The sequence below is a fragment of the Cydia splendana genome, chromosome 10, assembly GCF_910591565.1.
Source record: "Cydia splendana chromosome 10, ilCydSple1.2, whole genome shotgun sequence".
In the NCBI taxonomy this organism is placed as follows: Eukaryota; Metazoa; Arthropoda; class Insecta; order Lepidoptera; family Tortricidae; genus Cydia; species Cydia splendana.
This window is the reverse complement of record NC_085969.1, coordinates 2,998,688-3,016,950: the sequence shown is the minus strand read 5'-3', so window position 1 is coordinate 3,016,950 and position 18,263 is coordinate 2,998,688. Positions and strand designations below refer to the sequence as shown.

Genomic DNA, 18,263 nt, shown 5'->3' with positions numbered 1-18,263 from the left:
CGGTTTTTGATCGGTCGGTTGAATTGGACGTAACCAACAGTCCGCAATGTAACTAAAATCGCATACGAGTTCGCGCGGCGTCTAAATCAGCCCTTAAGGTTTACGAATTCGTTATATGTCTATGACAATCATTGATTGTATATGGGAATATTAAAAAAACACAAGTAATTCTCTATAGGTATTTTATTGTCTTAGCCTTGCTTGCCGTTTAAAAAAAAAGTAAAAAGCTGATATAATCGAAACGCTAATGGCACAATTTAAGGAAATGACATAGGCTAATTGCTTTTGAGCACTAAAAAAGACTAGACATATTTACTAAACTGACCGTATCAATAAATCACAATTCTCATAGTTCAAATAATTCTTGATAACTTTGATAAGACTACAGATTGTTTTATGAGTATGCAATAGCGGAATTTAACCGAATAAAAGTGTTATTTCCATTATAGGTGAACTATAAATTCGACAATAATTAATTAATTAATTAGAGTAATTAGTACCATCACGCTCCGCGATTATGCGCCATTTAGAGTCCCAGCTAAATTGGTTGTTCAATACTTACGCTATAGAATTTCCAATTTAGCAAGAACCCTAAATGGCATAACAACCCCGTGTGGTGACTGTACCTAAAAAATCAGAATTCACTGCAACAGTGAAATAGTACATTACATACCTAAATTACGTAGCATAGATTTAATAACACTCGTAATTCCTTAGTGCGTTTAACAATAACAGCAAATGCACATAAAAGCACAGACTGCGTATATTTTATTGAGTAATACCGATCGGAATGTATTGTTTTCAATATAGAGAAAAAATAAAGCGAAAAAATAAACATTCCTAAAACGAAATTCCAAAATAATCTTACAACGTAAATAAACGTTAAAATAAGTAAAAATGTGATAAAGATTAAAGACATGATTTTTGAAAGGTAAAAAATAATGATTTTACCTTTTAATTAAAACAATACTGGTTTCTAATAACACTTACAAGTAAACTTAGGTACTAAAAAAAAACAATTAAAAAAATATTTCTGAGAAACGATATAGGTAAGTACCTACAGTAAATTATGATCTTAGGTAATATCAATTTAACAACAAATTAACATAAACGACTTTCAAAACCGATTTATTACCTAAGTAATTTCCAAATTAATTTTATAAACTCTGTATATACTTAAAAAAAATATTGGGCTTAGATTATTCGATTTTATAAAATACCCAATAAACAAAATCCTAACAGCAATTTAACATAAGCGCAAGTAAGTCAAATACGCTAATTCATTTTCTTAAATCTACTTTTTCTGCTTACTCATCTAGTATTTACGCCCATTTGATATGGCAACACTGGTCACAACACTGACAGCATTTTTTTATATGCTTGTCTATGGACCCATTAATAGTTTTAAAAAATGTAGTTCCTCAAGATCAGGGTATTCTTGATTTCTTTCACTTTTACAAACGTTTACATCGGCAAAGAGATAACGTTTATCACCCAAGGTGTAATGCGTTACTATCACCATAGAGAAATATAGTAAGACAAGAGTGCTCACTCCATACATCAGTTTTGGTACCAAAAATATTAGTATTTTCATAGTCGACATCTAGCATCGAGTAGCGGAATTATCAGTACTTTAAGTAGTAGTAGTAGTACTGTCAAGTGACAATAGATGTAGCACCGACCGGAAAGTTTTATGTTGTTGAGATTAGAGTTTCCGGTCGGTGTAGGTATTATCAAGCCTGTCGAAATACCGACATATTCAAATTTTGTACATTTCTACCTCCGTTAAAATTCTTGAGTCCATAGACAAGGTTTAGGGCTAGTTGCACCAACCACAGTGAACAGACTGATCATCCTCACACAGCAGAGATGTATGAAACTTCCCATGCAATAAAATTTAGCGAACGCTTTAACGGTGTCAAGACGGTTTGGTGCAACCGACCCTTACTATTGTAGTTTACATAATAACAACTACTTAAGCTACGGCTTACAGACCCTTAATAACAACTATTTACAGACCCTTATTGAAGTATACGTATTGGGGAGGTTTTCCGTCCGTATTTTTCATTATTTCCTCGTAATTTTCGGGTTCGAAACGTTTGATGGTGTCCGTTGAGATTTTACTGAAACAGAATAACCTCTATTAGGGCTTGTGCACAAATCACGCGAGGTTCGATAGGCGGTGGGGGGGTCACGAAAAAATCACGATAGATCACGTTGGGGGAGGGGGGGTATAAGGAAACCTCACGTGTATTTTTCTACAGTGAACGAAACTATGAAAAAAACACCTACCACATGAGTAGATATTTTTCTCGGTTTCGTTAAACATAAATCTTCATTCTGCACTTCAAAATAGCGAGTCTATTTAACGAAAATAGAAAAATAAACAAGATTTTTTATATACAATACAATTTTTCTTAAAATTAAATATTGAAAAAAATACACGTGAGGTTGTGTGGGGGGAGGGGGGTAGCCAAAAACCTCACCAAATATCACCAGGGGCAAAAGTAGCCGAAAACACCTCGCGTGATTTGTGCACAACCCCTTAACACCTATAATCTGAACCAATTTTTTGACAAGCAGATACGTCTGCGAGCGATACTCCAAATTTTATATTAAAGGGAAAAAATGGAAAAAGTTACGCTTCCAGCAGGACTTGACAGGACGTGCGTAGCTGCCGGAAGCGTAACTTTTCCATTTTTCCTTTAACCTCGTAAGGCCCACAATGTGCATTACAATGTACACTCTGTTTCAATCTAATTCGAACCTTTCGGGAACGACATAAAGTAGCATTTCTTTTGTTTCTTGGTTTTCTAAAATAAACGAAAGTCAGCCTAATCAACTATACAAGAAGGTTCAAATTAAAAATAGGGAAACTTTGTATGGTGGGCCTTATGAGGATAATATAAAATTTGAACTATAAACTGGCTAAACCGTATTCAGGCTCCAATTTCACCACGGTGACAGGTGCAACAATTGTGAAACATCACTGTTGCTGACGTCACAGGCATCCATGGGCTACGGTTACCGCTTACCATCGGGCGGGCCGTATTCCTATTTGCCACCATCATTGTATTATTTAAAAAAAACTTTATTATATCGGAAAAAACAGATATTTCTCTTGCTAAGTTTATGATATGACAATTGTCACAAGAAACACTACAATTGTCACGAAATTCCGACATACTTATAACTCATTACCTTTCAAGAATTACCTACAATTCTTCTAATTCTTGACAATTGTCAGAAACTTCGCAAAAGAAATATCTGTTTTTTTCCGATATAATAAAGTTTTTTTTAAATAATACAATGATGGTGGCAAACAGGAATACGGCCCGCCCAATGGTAAGTGGTAACCGTAGCCCATGGATGCCTGTAACGTCAGCAACAGTGATTTTACAATTGTCGCACCTGTCATCGTGGTGAAATTGGGGCCAGGTAGTTCCGAACAATTTCTCGATGTCGGATAACCCCAAAAATAGACTTTAATATGATGGAATTATGGGTTATTTTCGGAAAACCCCAAATTCACCTTACGGTATTTCATTCTTTAAGGATCTTCTCTAGCCCATGTGAACCAGTCTATATAGACAAATCAATTTACACTTTATCCATATAATTTGGCTCAGAAGTTTCGACGCTACGGTACACGGCACACCCGTATATTCCTACCCAAATAGATACATAAACTGTTAATATCGTACCCATAATACTAACAATTCTTGGGCTTTGCCATGAAAATAAAAAACTAGCTTTAATCTGGTAATAGCGGGACTATATTGTAAAACGAATTAAAAAAATACTTACCCCCTCATGAAACTTTATGGGCCTGATTTAGTTAAATTATGTTTTATCCCTTTCTTACAAATACATAAGTCAAAATGACAGATAAGGACAAACGATTATTAGCTAATTGAGATTTGTAGAGCGTTTATAAATAAGGGGGTTAGTAATGATTTTTACTTACCATCTTTGCGGGAAGAGAGCGCAGGCAGTCGGTACCATGAAGGTTAGGCTGAAATTAAACAAGCAATTTTATTATAAATAAATAAATAAATATCAGGGGACATCTTACACAGATCAACCTAGCCCCAACTAAGCAAAGCTTGTACTTACTATGGGTGCTAGGCGACTTATATAGATAAATGCATACTTATTAGGGATGTACCGACTAGTCGCCGACTAGTCGGGAAAGCCGACTATCCGGCCACATTTGTAGTCGGCGATTAGTCGGCAGAAATGGCCGATTAGTCGGCACTTTATTAGTGAAAGAAAAATAGAAAAAATTGAAATCAACAGTCAATATTTACCATACGTTTTATGTTTATTTTACTAAAATATTTATTCAGGGTTGCATACGAAAACTTTTGTTCATATAATTGACCGTTTGATCGTTATCGTATGTTGGGGGGCTGGTTTTTTCCTCTACAGGTCGATCTCAACTGATTCTCGTGTAATTTCATGTGCAAGTTCTATAGTTAATTTTTTATTATCATTATTCAGATTTTGTTTTTTTTTTAATGGTGGAGCCACGAGGAACTATTAATGTTATTGCTAAATTTAGAGACTTAGACAGGGCACGTTGCTCGTAAAGACGCTGACCACGGGGGATAGGTTCTTAACTGGCGACTACGTACGGGAAATAGAGCCTTGGAAATACCTCCTACAAGCTGTACTGACGGTCTGCTCAGGATCGCAAAATAAAAGATCTAAAGACAGAAATTGAACGAGGATTATTGTGATAGGTCTTTGAACCTGTAGAGAACACCTTTTAGCCAAGCTAATATGATGAATAGCGCAACCAAAGGAGCAAAAATATAGTTTTTCACCTGAACGTATACGAAACTAATGATCTGGCCGACTAGCCGACTAGTCGGCCGACTAATCGGCCATTCGAGCGCCGATTAGTCGGCTAGTCGGCTAGTCGGCCAAATCAATAGTCGGTACATCACTAATACTTATATACATAGAAAACATCCATGACTCAGGAACAAATATTTGTGTTCATCACACAAATAAATGCCCTTACCGGGATTCGAACCCAGGACCACCGGCTTCACAGGCAGGGCGACTACCCACTTGGCCAGACCGGTCGTAATAATTAGTTTCGCCTCTACCTCTACCCCAAAACAATTTAAATAAATTGGACTTTGGTCTCCAGTTGACACTGGAATCTTGCCAACTACAAAATTAAGAACAAAATGAGATTGGCAAAAAAAATTCTTCCATAAATATAATGCAATTCGTGCTTTTTTAGGGTTCCGTACCCGAAGGGTAAGAACGGGACCCTATTACTAAGACTCCTCTCTCCGTCTGTCTCTGTGTCTGCCCGTCTGTCACCAGGCTGTATCTCATGATCCGTGATAGCTAGACAGTTGAAATTTTCACACATGATGTATAAATCTGTTCCCGCTATTACAACAAATACTAAAAACAGAATGTAATAAATATTTAAGTGGGGCTCCCATGCAACAAACGTGATTTTTTTGCCGTTTTTTGCGTAATGGTACGGAACCTCCGTGCGCGAGTCCGACTCGCACTTGGCCAGTTTTTTTCTGCTGACAAATTGTTTTATCAGACTATAGGTATCGTTATGGCTAATGTACCTAAGTTACGGCTATTGCAAGGATCAAACACATTGAAAATTTTGTTATTATTCTGACTCGTAACGTAACCGATTTGGTAAAGCCAGCATAGCCCTGTAAGGTGTATCGATCGATACAGGTTCATGTCCAGACGACGTCAATTTTATAAATTTTGTTTTTTGTTAAACAACAATCTAAAATAAATACAACACGCCAACGATAGTAGTCTGGATACCGACGTGTGCCCAGCGGATGCGCTGCATCCACGGCTTGTGCTCGATCCTCTCCATTATGACTGGCAGTAGCAACATGCCTGGCACATTGCGATCAATACTTACAACATGCCAACGATGGCGGACTGGATGCCGACGTGTGCCCAGCGGATGCGCTGCATCTACAGCTTGTGCTCGATCCTCTCCATTATGACTGGCATGGCAACATGCCTGGCACATTGCGATCAATACTTACAACATGCCCACAATGACTGTCTGGATGCCGACGTGTGCCCAGCGGATGCGCTGCATCCACGGCTTGTGCTCGATCCTCTCCATTATGACTGGCAGTAGCAACATGCCTGGCACATTGCGATCAATACTTACAACATGCCCACAATGACTGTCTGGATGCCGACGTGTGCCCAGCGGATGCGCTGCATCCACGGCTTGTGCTCGATCCTCTCCATTATGACTAGTGTCCGACCGAAGGTTCGGTTTCGGTTTCGGTTTCGGCCAGTTTCGGCCAAAAAATCATGTTTCGGCTGTAGTTTCGGTTTCGGCCAAAAAACGGCCGAACCTTTCGGCCGGGCCGAAACTTACGAAATGGTACTTCGGACAAAGACCAAAAGTTGGGAAATAAGTAGGACAACAATATTAATACATATCTATAAATACTGATTCACGTATAGGTACAGAAATTAATTGGTTTATTATAAAACACAATTCCACTAATGAGAGCGCCACTGGACGGTCGACGCAGTCTTAAGAGGCTGTCAATACCTATCACGCGCACACTGTCTAATTGTATCGGAGTGAATGAGATAACACTGTCGCACGTAGCCGTTGGCCGAGTATCAGCTCGGCCCGAGTCGAACGATGTCTTTTTCGCTCTTATTCAGTCATTTTTCTATCTACCTCTAATGGCAAATTTTAAGCGAGGCTAAAGGCTACGCTCAACTAGGGCCACAAAGTTGATTTTCTCAATAGTTAATATTTTGTGAAGCTGAACAGCTGACTATCGATTAAAACGAAGAAAAGACCCTTAAAAGTGTCCCCAGTACAGTTTTTCATACGAATGCTCGACCTTAGCCTCACTTTTTACCTCAATTTACCATTGGTTTGTGTTCCACATGTCCTCTACTTCAGCTAAGCCTTTGGCCTCGCTGCGCCATGCTCGGCCTGCGGTCTCGCTTTTTAATACAATGGACATTGGTTGGAGTCTGTGCTTAACTACTTATCCTGAAGCCTGAAGCACGGCTTTGACTTCGCATGAAAGTTCGCCTCACTGGGGCACTTCGGACTTTTAGGCCCAGGTGTAGATCGGTACCCGGCCTTGCGATATTGTTAACAAAAAATTTCGCGCTCGCTGCGCTCGCGTTTTTGGTTGGTTTATTGGTTGACCCTGTATCAACATGTTAGCTTGACTGGTGAATGAATAGAGTTAGACCAAGAAAATTCTGCAATGATTTTAATAGCATACGCAGTGCAACTAGTGCAATTGTTATTTATACGTCATAATTTCATAGAAGTTTTGACGTTTAAAGTAACACTTGCACTGCATGAGTTATCAAAATCGTTGCAGAATTATCTTGGTCTAACTCTAGTAATTTTCTTAAAAACCTGCTTAAGTAACATCAATTTCAAGGACATTGGGTGTAGACAGCCCCATAATATGTGTGTAAAAGCGGTTTTATGACATTCTTTCAACGATTTTAACAAGTCTACAAAAGTTTCGGTTTCGGTTTCGGTTTCGGCCGAAACTAGAGCCAAAGCCGAACATTCGGTTTCGGTTTCGGTTTCGGCAAAAAAACATGTTTCGGTCGGACACTAATTATGACTGGCAGTAGCAACATGCCTGGCACATTGCGATCAATACTTACAACATGCCCACAATGACTGTCTGGATGCCGACGTGTGCCCAGCGGATGCGCTGCATCCACGGCTTGTGCTCGATCCTCTCCATTATGACTGGCAGTAGCAACATGCCTGGCACATTGCGATCAATACTTACAACATGCCCACAATGACTGTCTGGATGCCGACGTGTGCCCAGCGGATGCGCTGCATCCACGGCTTGTGCTCGATCCTCTCCATTATGACTGGCAGTAGCAACATGCCTGGCACATTGCGATCAATACTTACAACATGCCCACAATTACTGTCTGGATGCCGACGTGTGCCCAGCGGATGCGCTGCATCCACGGCTTGTGCTCGATCCTCTCCATTATAACTGGGAGTAGCAACATCCCGGGGGCGCACATTACGATCCTGGAAAAATTAAATTTATTATTGGTGAAGAATAGGTAGGTAACCAAACCGTTTGTCGCAAAAACGTTTGAACCTAATTTACGCTTTTATACTTTATCGTGGTACAGTCGAATTCACAAACATCTTAACATGCCAACGTTCCAAAAATATATTTTTGGAATGTGGCCTTGTAAAGACCACACGGCACAAAGGGGGAGGGAGACCAAAACGTATGAGGTTGTATGCATAAAGGCAAACAATTTTAAATGGCAGTTCTTGTATCTTTCTGTATCTTGTGTATTTTGTGCAAGTTTCAATAGGAGTCTCCCCTTTGGCAAAGAGAATTTGTAAAGTAAATTATGTAGTCAGCAGTACATTTACTGCCATCTTTACTGATTACTGATTAACACTTTTAGAACGCCATTTGACTTTGATCCTTAATTTTTCACTGATATGTGTTAAATTTGTTAAATAAGTACAAAAAGTATCGCCATCTACTCGACGATAGGCCAAAGGTATGGTGCCATCTTTTCGCGCGATGGCGCCATACCTTTGGCCTACTAACCGATCATAATATTACTAGTGTTAATCATTTGTGTCGAAAGATGGCAGTAAATGTACTGACTACATAATTTACTTTGACAATATTCCTCTAGTCTAAATTTTCTTTGCCTTTGGGCAAAGTACCGTAAAGACAATTAAAACGTTACATACCTAGAAGTAACCACTTGTGAGATTCCCTTTGCCGGGGCTAGCTGAGACTTGCCGATAATTTTGCCGTTCTCGTCTGAGACCTCCAGACCTGAAAGAATACATATTATCATGTAGTATTTCATGTTAAACCACCAAGACCCACTAAATGTAACATTCAGCAGTGAGATTTGCGTTACATTGCGGGCTGCGGCATTTGATCAATCGATTAAATTTGTTGCACAAGTAATTATCTAACTCTAAATAAAATTAAGGGGGAGGCCTATGGTCAGCAGTGGACGTCTTATGGCTGAGATAATGAAATAAAATTTATTACAACGTGAGTAGAGCTCTTAAGGGCTCGATGCAGGATAGATCCGACAGATCTATCCTACAACTTGGTTCTTGATTACAAGTCCTAGTGAAGGAAAGGTTTATTTTAAGATTGGTATTAAGTACTATAAATTGTTGATCATCGCACCTTTTATTATCTCGTTCTGTCGCATCAAGGGAATGTTCACCCAGTTGGCGGCCGCCACGGCTACAAATGGCACGAACCTCTGGAAATAAACCGATAGTTCATTAATTATCATAGTACCTACAGATAAATAAATAACAGAACAGACCCATGTAGTGAGTTAAAATCCTTATCTTATCTAAAATCCTTTACTGAAAACTGCACGAAGTCTGTAGTTACGATGCCACACAGACACGCATAGTTTAATAACTTATATAAAACACCCGTTCTTACGTTACTTAGGGGTTTAAAACAACTATAATTGCGAATGTAATTGTGATGATGGTAATGATAACTAATGATGGTATCATGGTAAAGACGATGATGACAAATGGTAAAGGGACTACGGTAATTATTGTCTTACCGCTAGGATAAGATTCTTAGCGCGCTTCTGCACCACAAATTTAAACGAAAGCGCCGTGGACATAGCAGCTGATATGTCGATGATGGTAATGATAATGATGAGAGGACGGCGAATATAAAATAATATAAATTGCCTGTCATTGGCTACTTCATTTAAAGCAGATGATTGTTGCAGCCGGGTGGGATCAAGTGTTGCGGGGAGGTAGATCACAACTCTGCGATGATTGAAAAGTACTACCTATAGGTATCAGAGCGGCATCTTCAATCACAAATATGATGAGAGTCCAGAGGAGGTCTGGCAGTGCGGAATCCTTTGGTAGAGATTCTCTTACCGCTATAGTTCGTTTTTTTTAGCATTAGAAAGAACTCCACAGAAGCATGCGTGCAGTTTTTATCAGGCTCTTTAATTGTTAATAATTATTGAATTATCTAATGTGTTTTTATCAGGCTCTTTAATTGTTAATAATTATTGAATTATCTAATGTAGCATAGTCAATACATATAATTTACTTCAAATTATTGACGCTAAAAGTGCCGGATTTGGAACCACAAGCTTACTTCTGCGAAGTTCTTTCTAATGCTTAAAAAGACGGACTATAGAATAGGATTCTTAGCGCGCTTCTGCACCACAAATTTAAACGTGAGGGCGGTAGCCATATCAGCAGACGTAGCCGAAACATAAGCGACGCCCATCTGCGTCGTCGTGAGCGGCGAGTTGGCGTTGCGATTCATATAGTTTATTATAGGTAACAGTAATGGTACGGTGATGAAGTAATGATTATGATGCTGGTAATGACGGTTATGTAATGATAAATGGTAAAGATGATACTAATAAGTAATAACAGTAGTAACAAAGGAAATTATTATCTTACCGCTAGGATTGGGTTCTTAGCGCGCTTCTGAACGACGAACTTGAAAGTCAGCGCCGTAGCCATCGCAGCGGATGTGGCCGATACATAAGCGACGCCCATCTGCGTCGTCGTGAGCGGCGAGTTGGCGTTGCGATTAGTGTAGTTGACTAGTGCGTTGAAAGACTGGTTCACCCACTGCCAGAATACTATGGCTGTGCCGGTTCTGAAAATAAAAGAAATACTTTTAAAAGTTTTGAAATTACTCAATTTTATGCATAGGTAGAAAACTCTGGTTTTATAAGATTTTATTTAAGTACCTACCTATAGTTTTTCATTTGCAAAATTAAAATTTCTTTAATTGTTTGGATGTGCACCTTAATTTCAATTTATTTATTTAAAAGACATCAATGGCCCATAACGGTTAGAAACAATTTTATTAAGATTAAAAACTAAGTGTTAGCTGTTAGTGGAACAAAAAGAGACAGCAGTAACAATAAAGGTTCCGTCACACAGCTTTTTATGCATTTTATATGAAAAAGCGGCGCGCCCCGCTCACGCGCCGCCCGCAAAACGCGCCTGTGTGACGGAGCCCTAATTATCACCTAGTAGCGGTCATGCATGAGTTGCATGACACAGTCAAAACTCAAATTGCCGCATTATAAGTCATGCTATTTCTTATTTAATTTTCTAATAAGGTTTACTCGGGTAATTCCGAATGTCAAAAACTGTCGGATAATTCCGAAAGAGACTTTTATTATGATGGAATTAAGGGTGATTTTCATCTGAATTTCGGAATTATCCGACATTCGGTAATACCCGAATACACCTTATGTACATTATTTCAAAGGGATAAATATAAATACATCTGAGGTCCCTCAGATTCTATATGAGAAGGTTAGAACCGACTTATTTTAATTTTTCCAAGTATATTTAAAGACAGCCCGCGTTTTAATTCGTGTACCGCATATCCTTGAAATAATTAGTTTCGTGACGAACGATGTAAAAGGCCGTGGAAGTTTTAAAAATACTACTGTGTCATTACACTCATTACCATCCTAGCGATGTCCCGGCATTTTGCCTACCTACCTTTTAAAAATACCTACTATGATAATAATACCTTCTAAATACGTAAGGAATCAGCTGCCAAACGTTTTTAGTACAGATGCCAAATTTGTTTGAATCAACATGCAAAATTTATATAATTCTATATTTAATTTTATAATTCTGCGCAATTTTATAGCCGACGAGAACTATAAGTATACATTTATTGCCATATTGCAACGGGATAACATGCCAAATTGTTAGAATATCGTTGATCGACATCAATCTCTCTTTTATAAATAGATACATAAGTAAAGTCGACACTTTACTTATATATTTACTAGCGATCCGCCCCGGCTTCGCACGGGTTAACAAATTATACACCTAAACCTTCCTCAAGAATCACTCTATTGATAGGTGAAAACCGCATGAAAACCCGGTCAGTAGTTTTTGAGTTTATCGCGAACATACAAACACACAGACAGACGCAGCGGGGGACTTTGTTTTATAATATGTGTGTAGTGATTTTGTTTTCTATGGCGAGAGGCAGATAACGATTTTCTACTTTTAACCGACTTCAAAAAAGGAGGAGGTTATCACTCTTGCTCGGATTGTACTTTGCATCCATGTACGCAACCGCATAATATATGACCTCTACTGATAAATAAGATAAAAGACATCCTTATATCGGCAAATGATAAGGAATTTTATGGATCAGTTTCTTATCTCAATATGTTCTAATTTTAAATTCATGAGTATCGAATTGTGTTTACATTTACTGGACTTTGTTTCTTCGACTTTGTTATTTACGATTATAATTGAATAACATGTTATTCGTGTCCCATAACACTTATAGGGTAATTGCGTCAGTATACCGTCCGGTGGCAGTTTCCGTCCACTTGACGGATTAGCAAATAATACATTTCATTATTAATTTGCTACTTGCGAAATATATTTTTTATGTGGATAGATAAATTGTTTAGATACTAAGGATTGCAATAAGCCTAAATATGTGCAGCACTGAAGGTTTATATTCAAATTTCGTCAAGTGGACGAAAACTGGAGCCGGGCGAAAACTAGCGCAATGGGTTATGGCATAAACATAGGTATGAATCAATAGACAATTTAATTGATATAGATATCTCAAGATAATTGTATTAACAAGCTATATTGCCCAATAAACATGGCTAATAAGATAAGGTTTTAACATCTGATGTTCTCATTATATACCCACGAGTATTTACTACAATTTTCCTAGGCTTATGTATCCTGGACTATGAACCGATTGAGTTGTTTTTCTCATAAACCTTTGAACGCCACGCCTATCGTGCGTGGCGCGTCATCGTGAACCTTTATCAGAATGCACGGAGGTTGATATTGAGCTGTAGGCCGCACGCGTTAGTTAACGTCTTCAGGTTAAAGGGTTAAAAACTAATAGGGATTGACAATATCACCGCGAGCGCGCAACGTTTTTAGGGTTCCGTACCCAAAGGGTAAAACGGGACCCTATTACTAAGACTTCGCTGTCCGTCCGTCCGTCCGTCCGTCCGTCCGTCTGTCACCAGGCTGTATCTCACGAACCGTGATAGCTAGACAGTTGAAATTTTCACAGATGATGTATTTCTGTTGCCGCTATAACAACAAATACTAAAAACAGAATAAAATAAAGATTTAAGTGGGGCTCCCATACAGCAAACGTGATTTTTGACCAAAGTTAAGCAACGTCGGGCGTGGTCAGTACTTGGATGGGTGACCGTTTTCTTTTTGCATTTTTTTCCGTTTTTTTTTTGCATTATGGTACGGAACCCTTCGTGCGCGAGTCCGACTCGCACTTGCCCGGTTTTTTCAATGAATCGTAGTTGCGCGCTCGCGGAGAACTCGTTGCGCGCTCGCCTCGCTTTCTACTCGCTCGCAAATCGCCAGTGTTATAGGGCCCTAAGAAAAGTAGGATAGGTCTCTACATGTCCTATAGGTATATCTTTTCCACAAATTTTTGTGTATTCCATATTTTTGTTTCAAAGAGAAGTAGGTATATTTTAAATATACCTAGATAGGACTTGAAATCCGGCCTTTGTATGTAGATTATTACATATATAAAACAGACACAAAGAAATTTGAGTCATACTTCTGTAATTTATTAATAAAATTCCTCATTATGAAGATCACATTTTGTTCCAATTCCCTGTGGAAATATCCATAAGTACTATAATACAAAGGCGAAAGTAACTTATGTTTGTTACATTTCACCGCTAAGTGCTAGAACCAATTTCCAAGCATATCAACTATCAACCAATTTACAACTACATACATTAAAAATACAGTGTTGAAAACTTTAATAGTAGTGCAATTGGTTCTGTTTTTTTTTTTGGTTTTCAGGCCTGGTTGCGAGACCTTTAAGCCAAGTCTTTATTTTTTATTAGAGTTAGACCAAGAAAAGACTGTAGCGATTTTCATAGACCACGCAGTGCAAGTGTTATTTATACGTCATAATTTCATAGAAGTTTGACGTTTAAAATAACGACTTGCACTGCGTGGGCTATCAAAATCGCTGCAGACTTTTCTTGGTCTAACTCTAATAAAAAATAAAGACTTGGCTTAAAGGTCTCGCAACCAGGCCTGAAAACCAAAAAAAAAAACAGAACCAATTTACTTAAGTATGTCATTTGGTATGGGTATGAATGAAGATAACTAAGCCCTGGTATAGGCTTCTTTATTATTGGAAACATACCAAATCCCATGCGTGCCTAGATAGGGGATATTATGGGCTCACACGAGCGCTTTTACAACGTGCGTTAAAAAAGCGTTTGAGTGACACAAATGGATAACCTCATGTTGCCAAGACACCATGTTCGCACACTAAAACTAAAAAGTTATCATATCTTTTAGCACCAAGACTTTTAATCCATAAGTCCATGGAATTTTGTTTATGGAAGCAGGTTTCTGTGACTGTTAAAAGAATGCTGTTAGAATATAAGTTAATTACCTGTACCACTGCAGCATAGCTCCTGTGACGAGGCAGCCTCCGGGCATTTGGAAGGACATACGGCCAAACACATTTTGTAGCTCTCCGCTATCCGGGTGGAATGCTGATTCGTATAGCTGTTTGGCTCGGACCAATTTGTCCATGGGAGTGTTGGCAGGCTCTTTGCCTTCTCTGCAATGAGAGAAATTAATCAGTGATTTGATTTATTACAGAATTATACACAATGATTTTTAATCGGTTATCTGGCACCAATTTTTCTAATTCAGTCAATGATGGCGATCACATTTAACTATGAAACCAACCGCGAAATCGCGAAAAAATATTAACTCTCTCATAGAAAATATCAACATCGGCCCAGCCCAAATGTATGAAACAGGCAAATTTTTTTTGTGATTTCGAGGTTGGTCCCATAGTTAAATGTGATCGCCATCGATGACTGAATTAGAAAAATTGGTTCCTGATCACTGATTACATTTCTTGGTGTATAAACCTTTTCAGTTACAAAATTCCTTTGCATCTATTGCAGACGATTTATTGTGTAAAACTAGACAACTTGAAAAAATATATATGTATAAAAAAATGTAAAATTTATACCTATTACAATTACCTATGTACTCAATTTATCACTATTATAGGGGTTTTCTATAAAGTATAAGTGACCATTTATCTTAAATTCTGGAAGATATTCCTTTAAATATTTTTTTTCAGTAATGGACAAAAATGTTTTTTGTCCAATAGTCTTACACTACTACAACTCTATTTATTTAAACAAGTAATAGGGTAATTCACCAGTAACTGGCCACCGGCCAATATCTGGCCACCCTAAACTAAAAATGAATTCTATCCACCTATAAACATAATTCATTTTAGTTATAAGGTTTCAATAATTATACTAAAATGAACTCTGTTTATAGGAGAATAGAATTCATTTTTAGTGTAGGGTGGCCAGTTACTGGCGAATTACCCTAATGATTCAAAATAAGTAAATGTTTGCTTACATGTACTTAAAATACAGCTCCTTAGCTTCATGCAGTTCAGACTCGGGCACTAAAGACAGTAGAGGATTGGAGATGAAGGCAAAATGCTTGAACCTGCCCACAAAGGTGCTCTGATCCCAGAGCGGCTTGGTGATGTCTATCCTCTTTTCAGAAGCCATTTTCTAGAAATATTAAAAAGTTAAACTTAGATACTGGTGGAGAACAGCACAGAATAGGAAGGAATGGGAAAACTGGGGAGGCCTTCTCCACACAACGCGACATGCAAATAAAAATATTAAATTGTAAAAACAATGAAAGTGTAAAACAAAAATGCATGAAATAAAGGCTACTAGTACTTAAAAAGTTAATTTAAAAATAAAGTATATAACAAAACTCAGCAAAGGCGAGTCAAATTCACACATAGTTTTTCAATATCATCATCTACCTCGCGTTATCCCGGCATTTTGCCACGGCTCATGGGAGCCTGGGGTCGGCTTGGCAACTAATCCCGAGAATTGGCGTAGGCACTAGTTTTTACGAAGGCGACTGCCATCCGACCTTCCAACCCATAGGGTAAACTAGGCCTTATTGGGATTAGTCCGGTTTCTTCATGATGTTTTCATACTTTTTCAATATGAAGAACATTCAAAATTCCAAGTTGTGTACAGTCGCCATCAGATATATCGGAGCGGCCAAGGTGCTCACAAATATCGGAACACGCCTCTATTGTCAGGGCGTTAGAGCGCGTGTTCAGATATTGTGAACACCTCCGCTCCGATATATCTGGTGGCGACTGTACAGCTGTTTTTGTTATGTATTGGCAAACATTTTGAAACAAAATATATCGTATGTATTCTTATTACTGCTGTAGTGTGAAATATTCAGGATCGTTAATAGTAATTATAGTCTAAATTATATGGTTATTTGTCGTATGACTCGTCGCAATACCAGTGATGTAATTTTAAACTCAAAAGACCTTGAATATTGTTAAGCATATGCAAAAAACAGAAATACCTGTTTCAAATAAGGCTCAAAACAATTACGATTATGTAAGCTTAGCTAACTGCAAACAATAAAACACGCAACAAATAAAATTAAATTCTAATATGAGACTTACCAGTTACTATTATTCCGTATTTGATAAATCTGTATTCAGATACTAAAGTTAAATAAATATTAAGCGCCTACTTTGCAAGCAGCTCAACTCGGCCGGGCCCAAACCAAACGAACCGTATCACCAACTGTCAAAGTCAAACAACGGCGACAACCGACAACGCAAAGCTAGTGTGAAGAAAATTAATGACAGCGTTTTACACAAAAATAAAACGCTAATTAAATAACTTACCATATTCGAAACCTAAGAATAATATTGAGAATGGCAACATTGTGTTGTCGGTCGTATTGTCCTTTTCTAGCATATACGTCCCTCTCTCTCTCTCACATTCCCACCACAGAGCAGTTGGTTTTGACAGGTGTTTGACAGATACCGCCAAAACAAATTTCCAAGTCATTGTCTCAAAATTATACATATTTACACCAGGCAGGATTAAAACTTTAGGTTTCGAATATGGTAAGTTATTTAATTAGCGTTTTATTTTTGTGTAAAACGCTGCACTAAGGGGTAAATTCACGATCTACGCGGCCAAAAGTCGATTTATCAAAACAATAAATACCTCTGCGATAACAGCTACCTGCGGTAGAGGACCCTTTAGCGGCTAGATAACAACCCCTCCCACCCTCGTATGCACTTTCTAATTCGTTTCACGTCAGTCGGAATTTGATCGTGTCACTTCGTGTATGTTACTTGTTCTCGGCGCTCTTAGAAAAGCAAAACTTTGACGGTGTGGTTTATTGTTTTTAAGAGATCAAGAGTGAAAAAAATCATGGATTCTGAAACAGCAGGTTAGTAATTTATAAGCAAAAATAAAAATATGCTTTATTTATTTGTTTCTGAGGCTAGGTTAATGCTCTGAAAGAGAGACTGTTTTTGAGCGTCATTTTTCGCAAAAAAAAACTTCACTCGTTAATAAGTAATACAATAGGGTGAGATCGAGCAGAATTGTTAACGACATGTTATAGTCTATTGCTTTGGTTATTATAATTTAAAAAAAGACTTTCCGCATGCTTCCGCCAAATCATAATTTTTATACTTTAAAAATAATCCGCCATTTTACTCAAAAATAAACTTTTTTTTGTATTGAGTTTAATCGACATGTTTATTTGTTTTAGATGTACCAAATACGTCAGAAATGAAGATCGTGACTAGAAAACACATATTTTATCTCTTCAAAAGTAAAAATTTACCTACATTGGAAGAAAAACTGTGTTCCTTAAGAGATCAACTTTTTTCTAGTGAAGGCTGCACTAATGAGCAAATAGAATTATTTAAAAGCAATTTTGCTTATTTCAAGTCAGAATTTAAGACTAGATGGAGTAAAGCTCAGTATAAAGAAGACAGATTCATAAAAAATAATAATTCTTGGCTAGAAGGCTCTTTCGCGATTGTCGTTGCTGAAAGTCCGTTGTTTGTAGATATGCCAAAGGCAAATTTCGGCAACACGAATGATGGAAACACCAGCAGAAGGTTTTTTGATGATCCAAAATTAGCATCAAATATAACTGGAATCAGTTACGAGCTGATATATAGATTAAAAGTAATTTTAGAGACGATATCAAGCTGCCACAAAATTGACTCTGAAAAATACGACAGTTACGCAAAGGAAACAGGAGAACTATATGTCAAATTATACGGATGGCATCCCATGACGCCCACGATGCATAAGATACTAGTCCA

General features: G+C 37.9%; 2 protein-coding genes across 2 annotated transcripts in view; both read right to left on the bottom strand.

The window, feature by feature from the left end:
• The window catches only part of LOC134794194 (max dimerization protein 1-like), a 621,339-nt gene that overhangs the window by 36,100 nt on the left and 566,976 nt on the right, over nt 1-18,263 (bottom strand). The gene's annotated exons all lie outside the window — the stretch shown is intronic.
• Nucleotides 182-16,733, bottom strand: LOC134794119 (sideroflexin-2). Its single transcript, XM_063765826.1, has 9 exons — nt 16,587-16,733; nt 15,491-15,651; nt 14,493-14,663; nt 10,490-10,691; nt 9,219-9,297; nt 8,762-8,849; nt 7,943-8,068; nt 3,968-4,015; nt 182-2,123 (listed from the first exon to the last, which is right to left on the bottom strand). The coding sequence occupies exons 2-9, from the start codon at nt 15,646-15,648 to the stop codon at nt 2,012-2,014; spliced, it is 984 nt and encodes a 327-aa protein (XP_063621896.1). The 5' UTR covers nt 15,649-15,651; nt 16,587-16,733; the 3' UTR covers nt 182-2,011.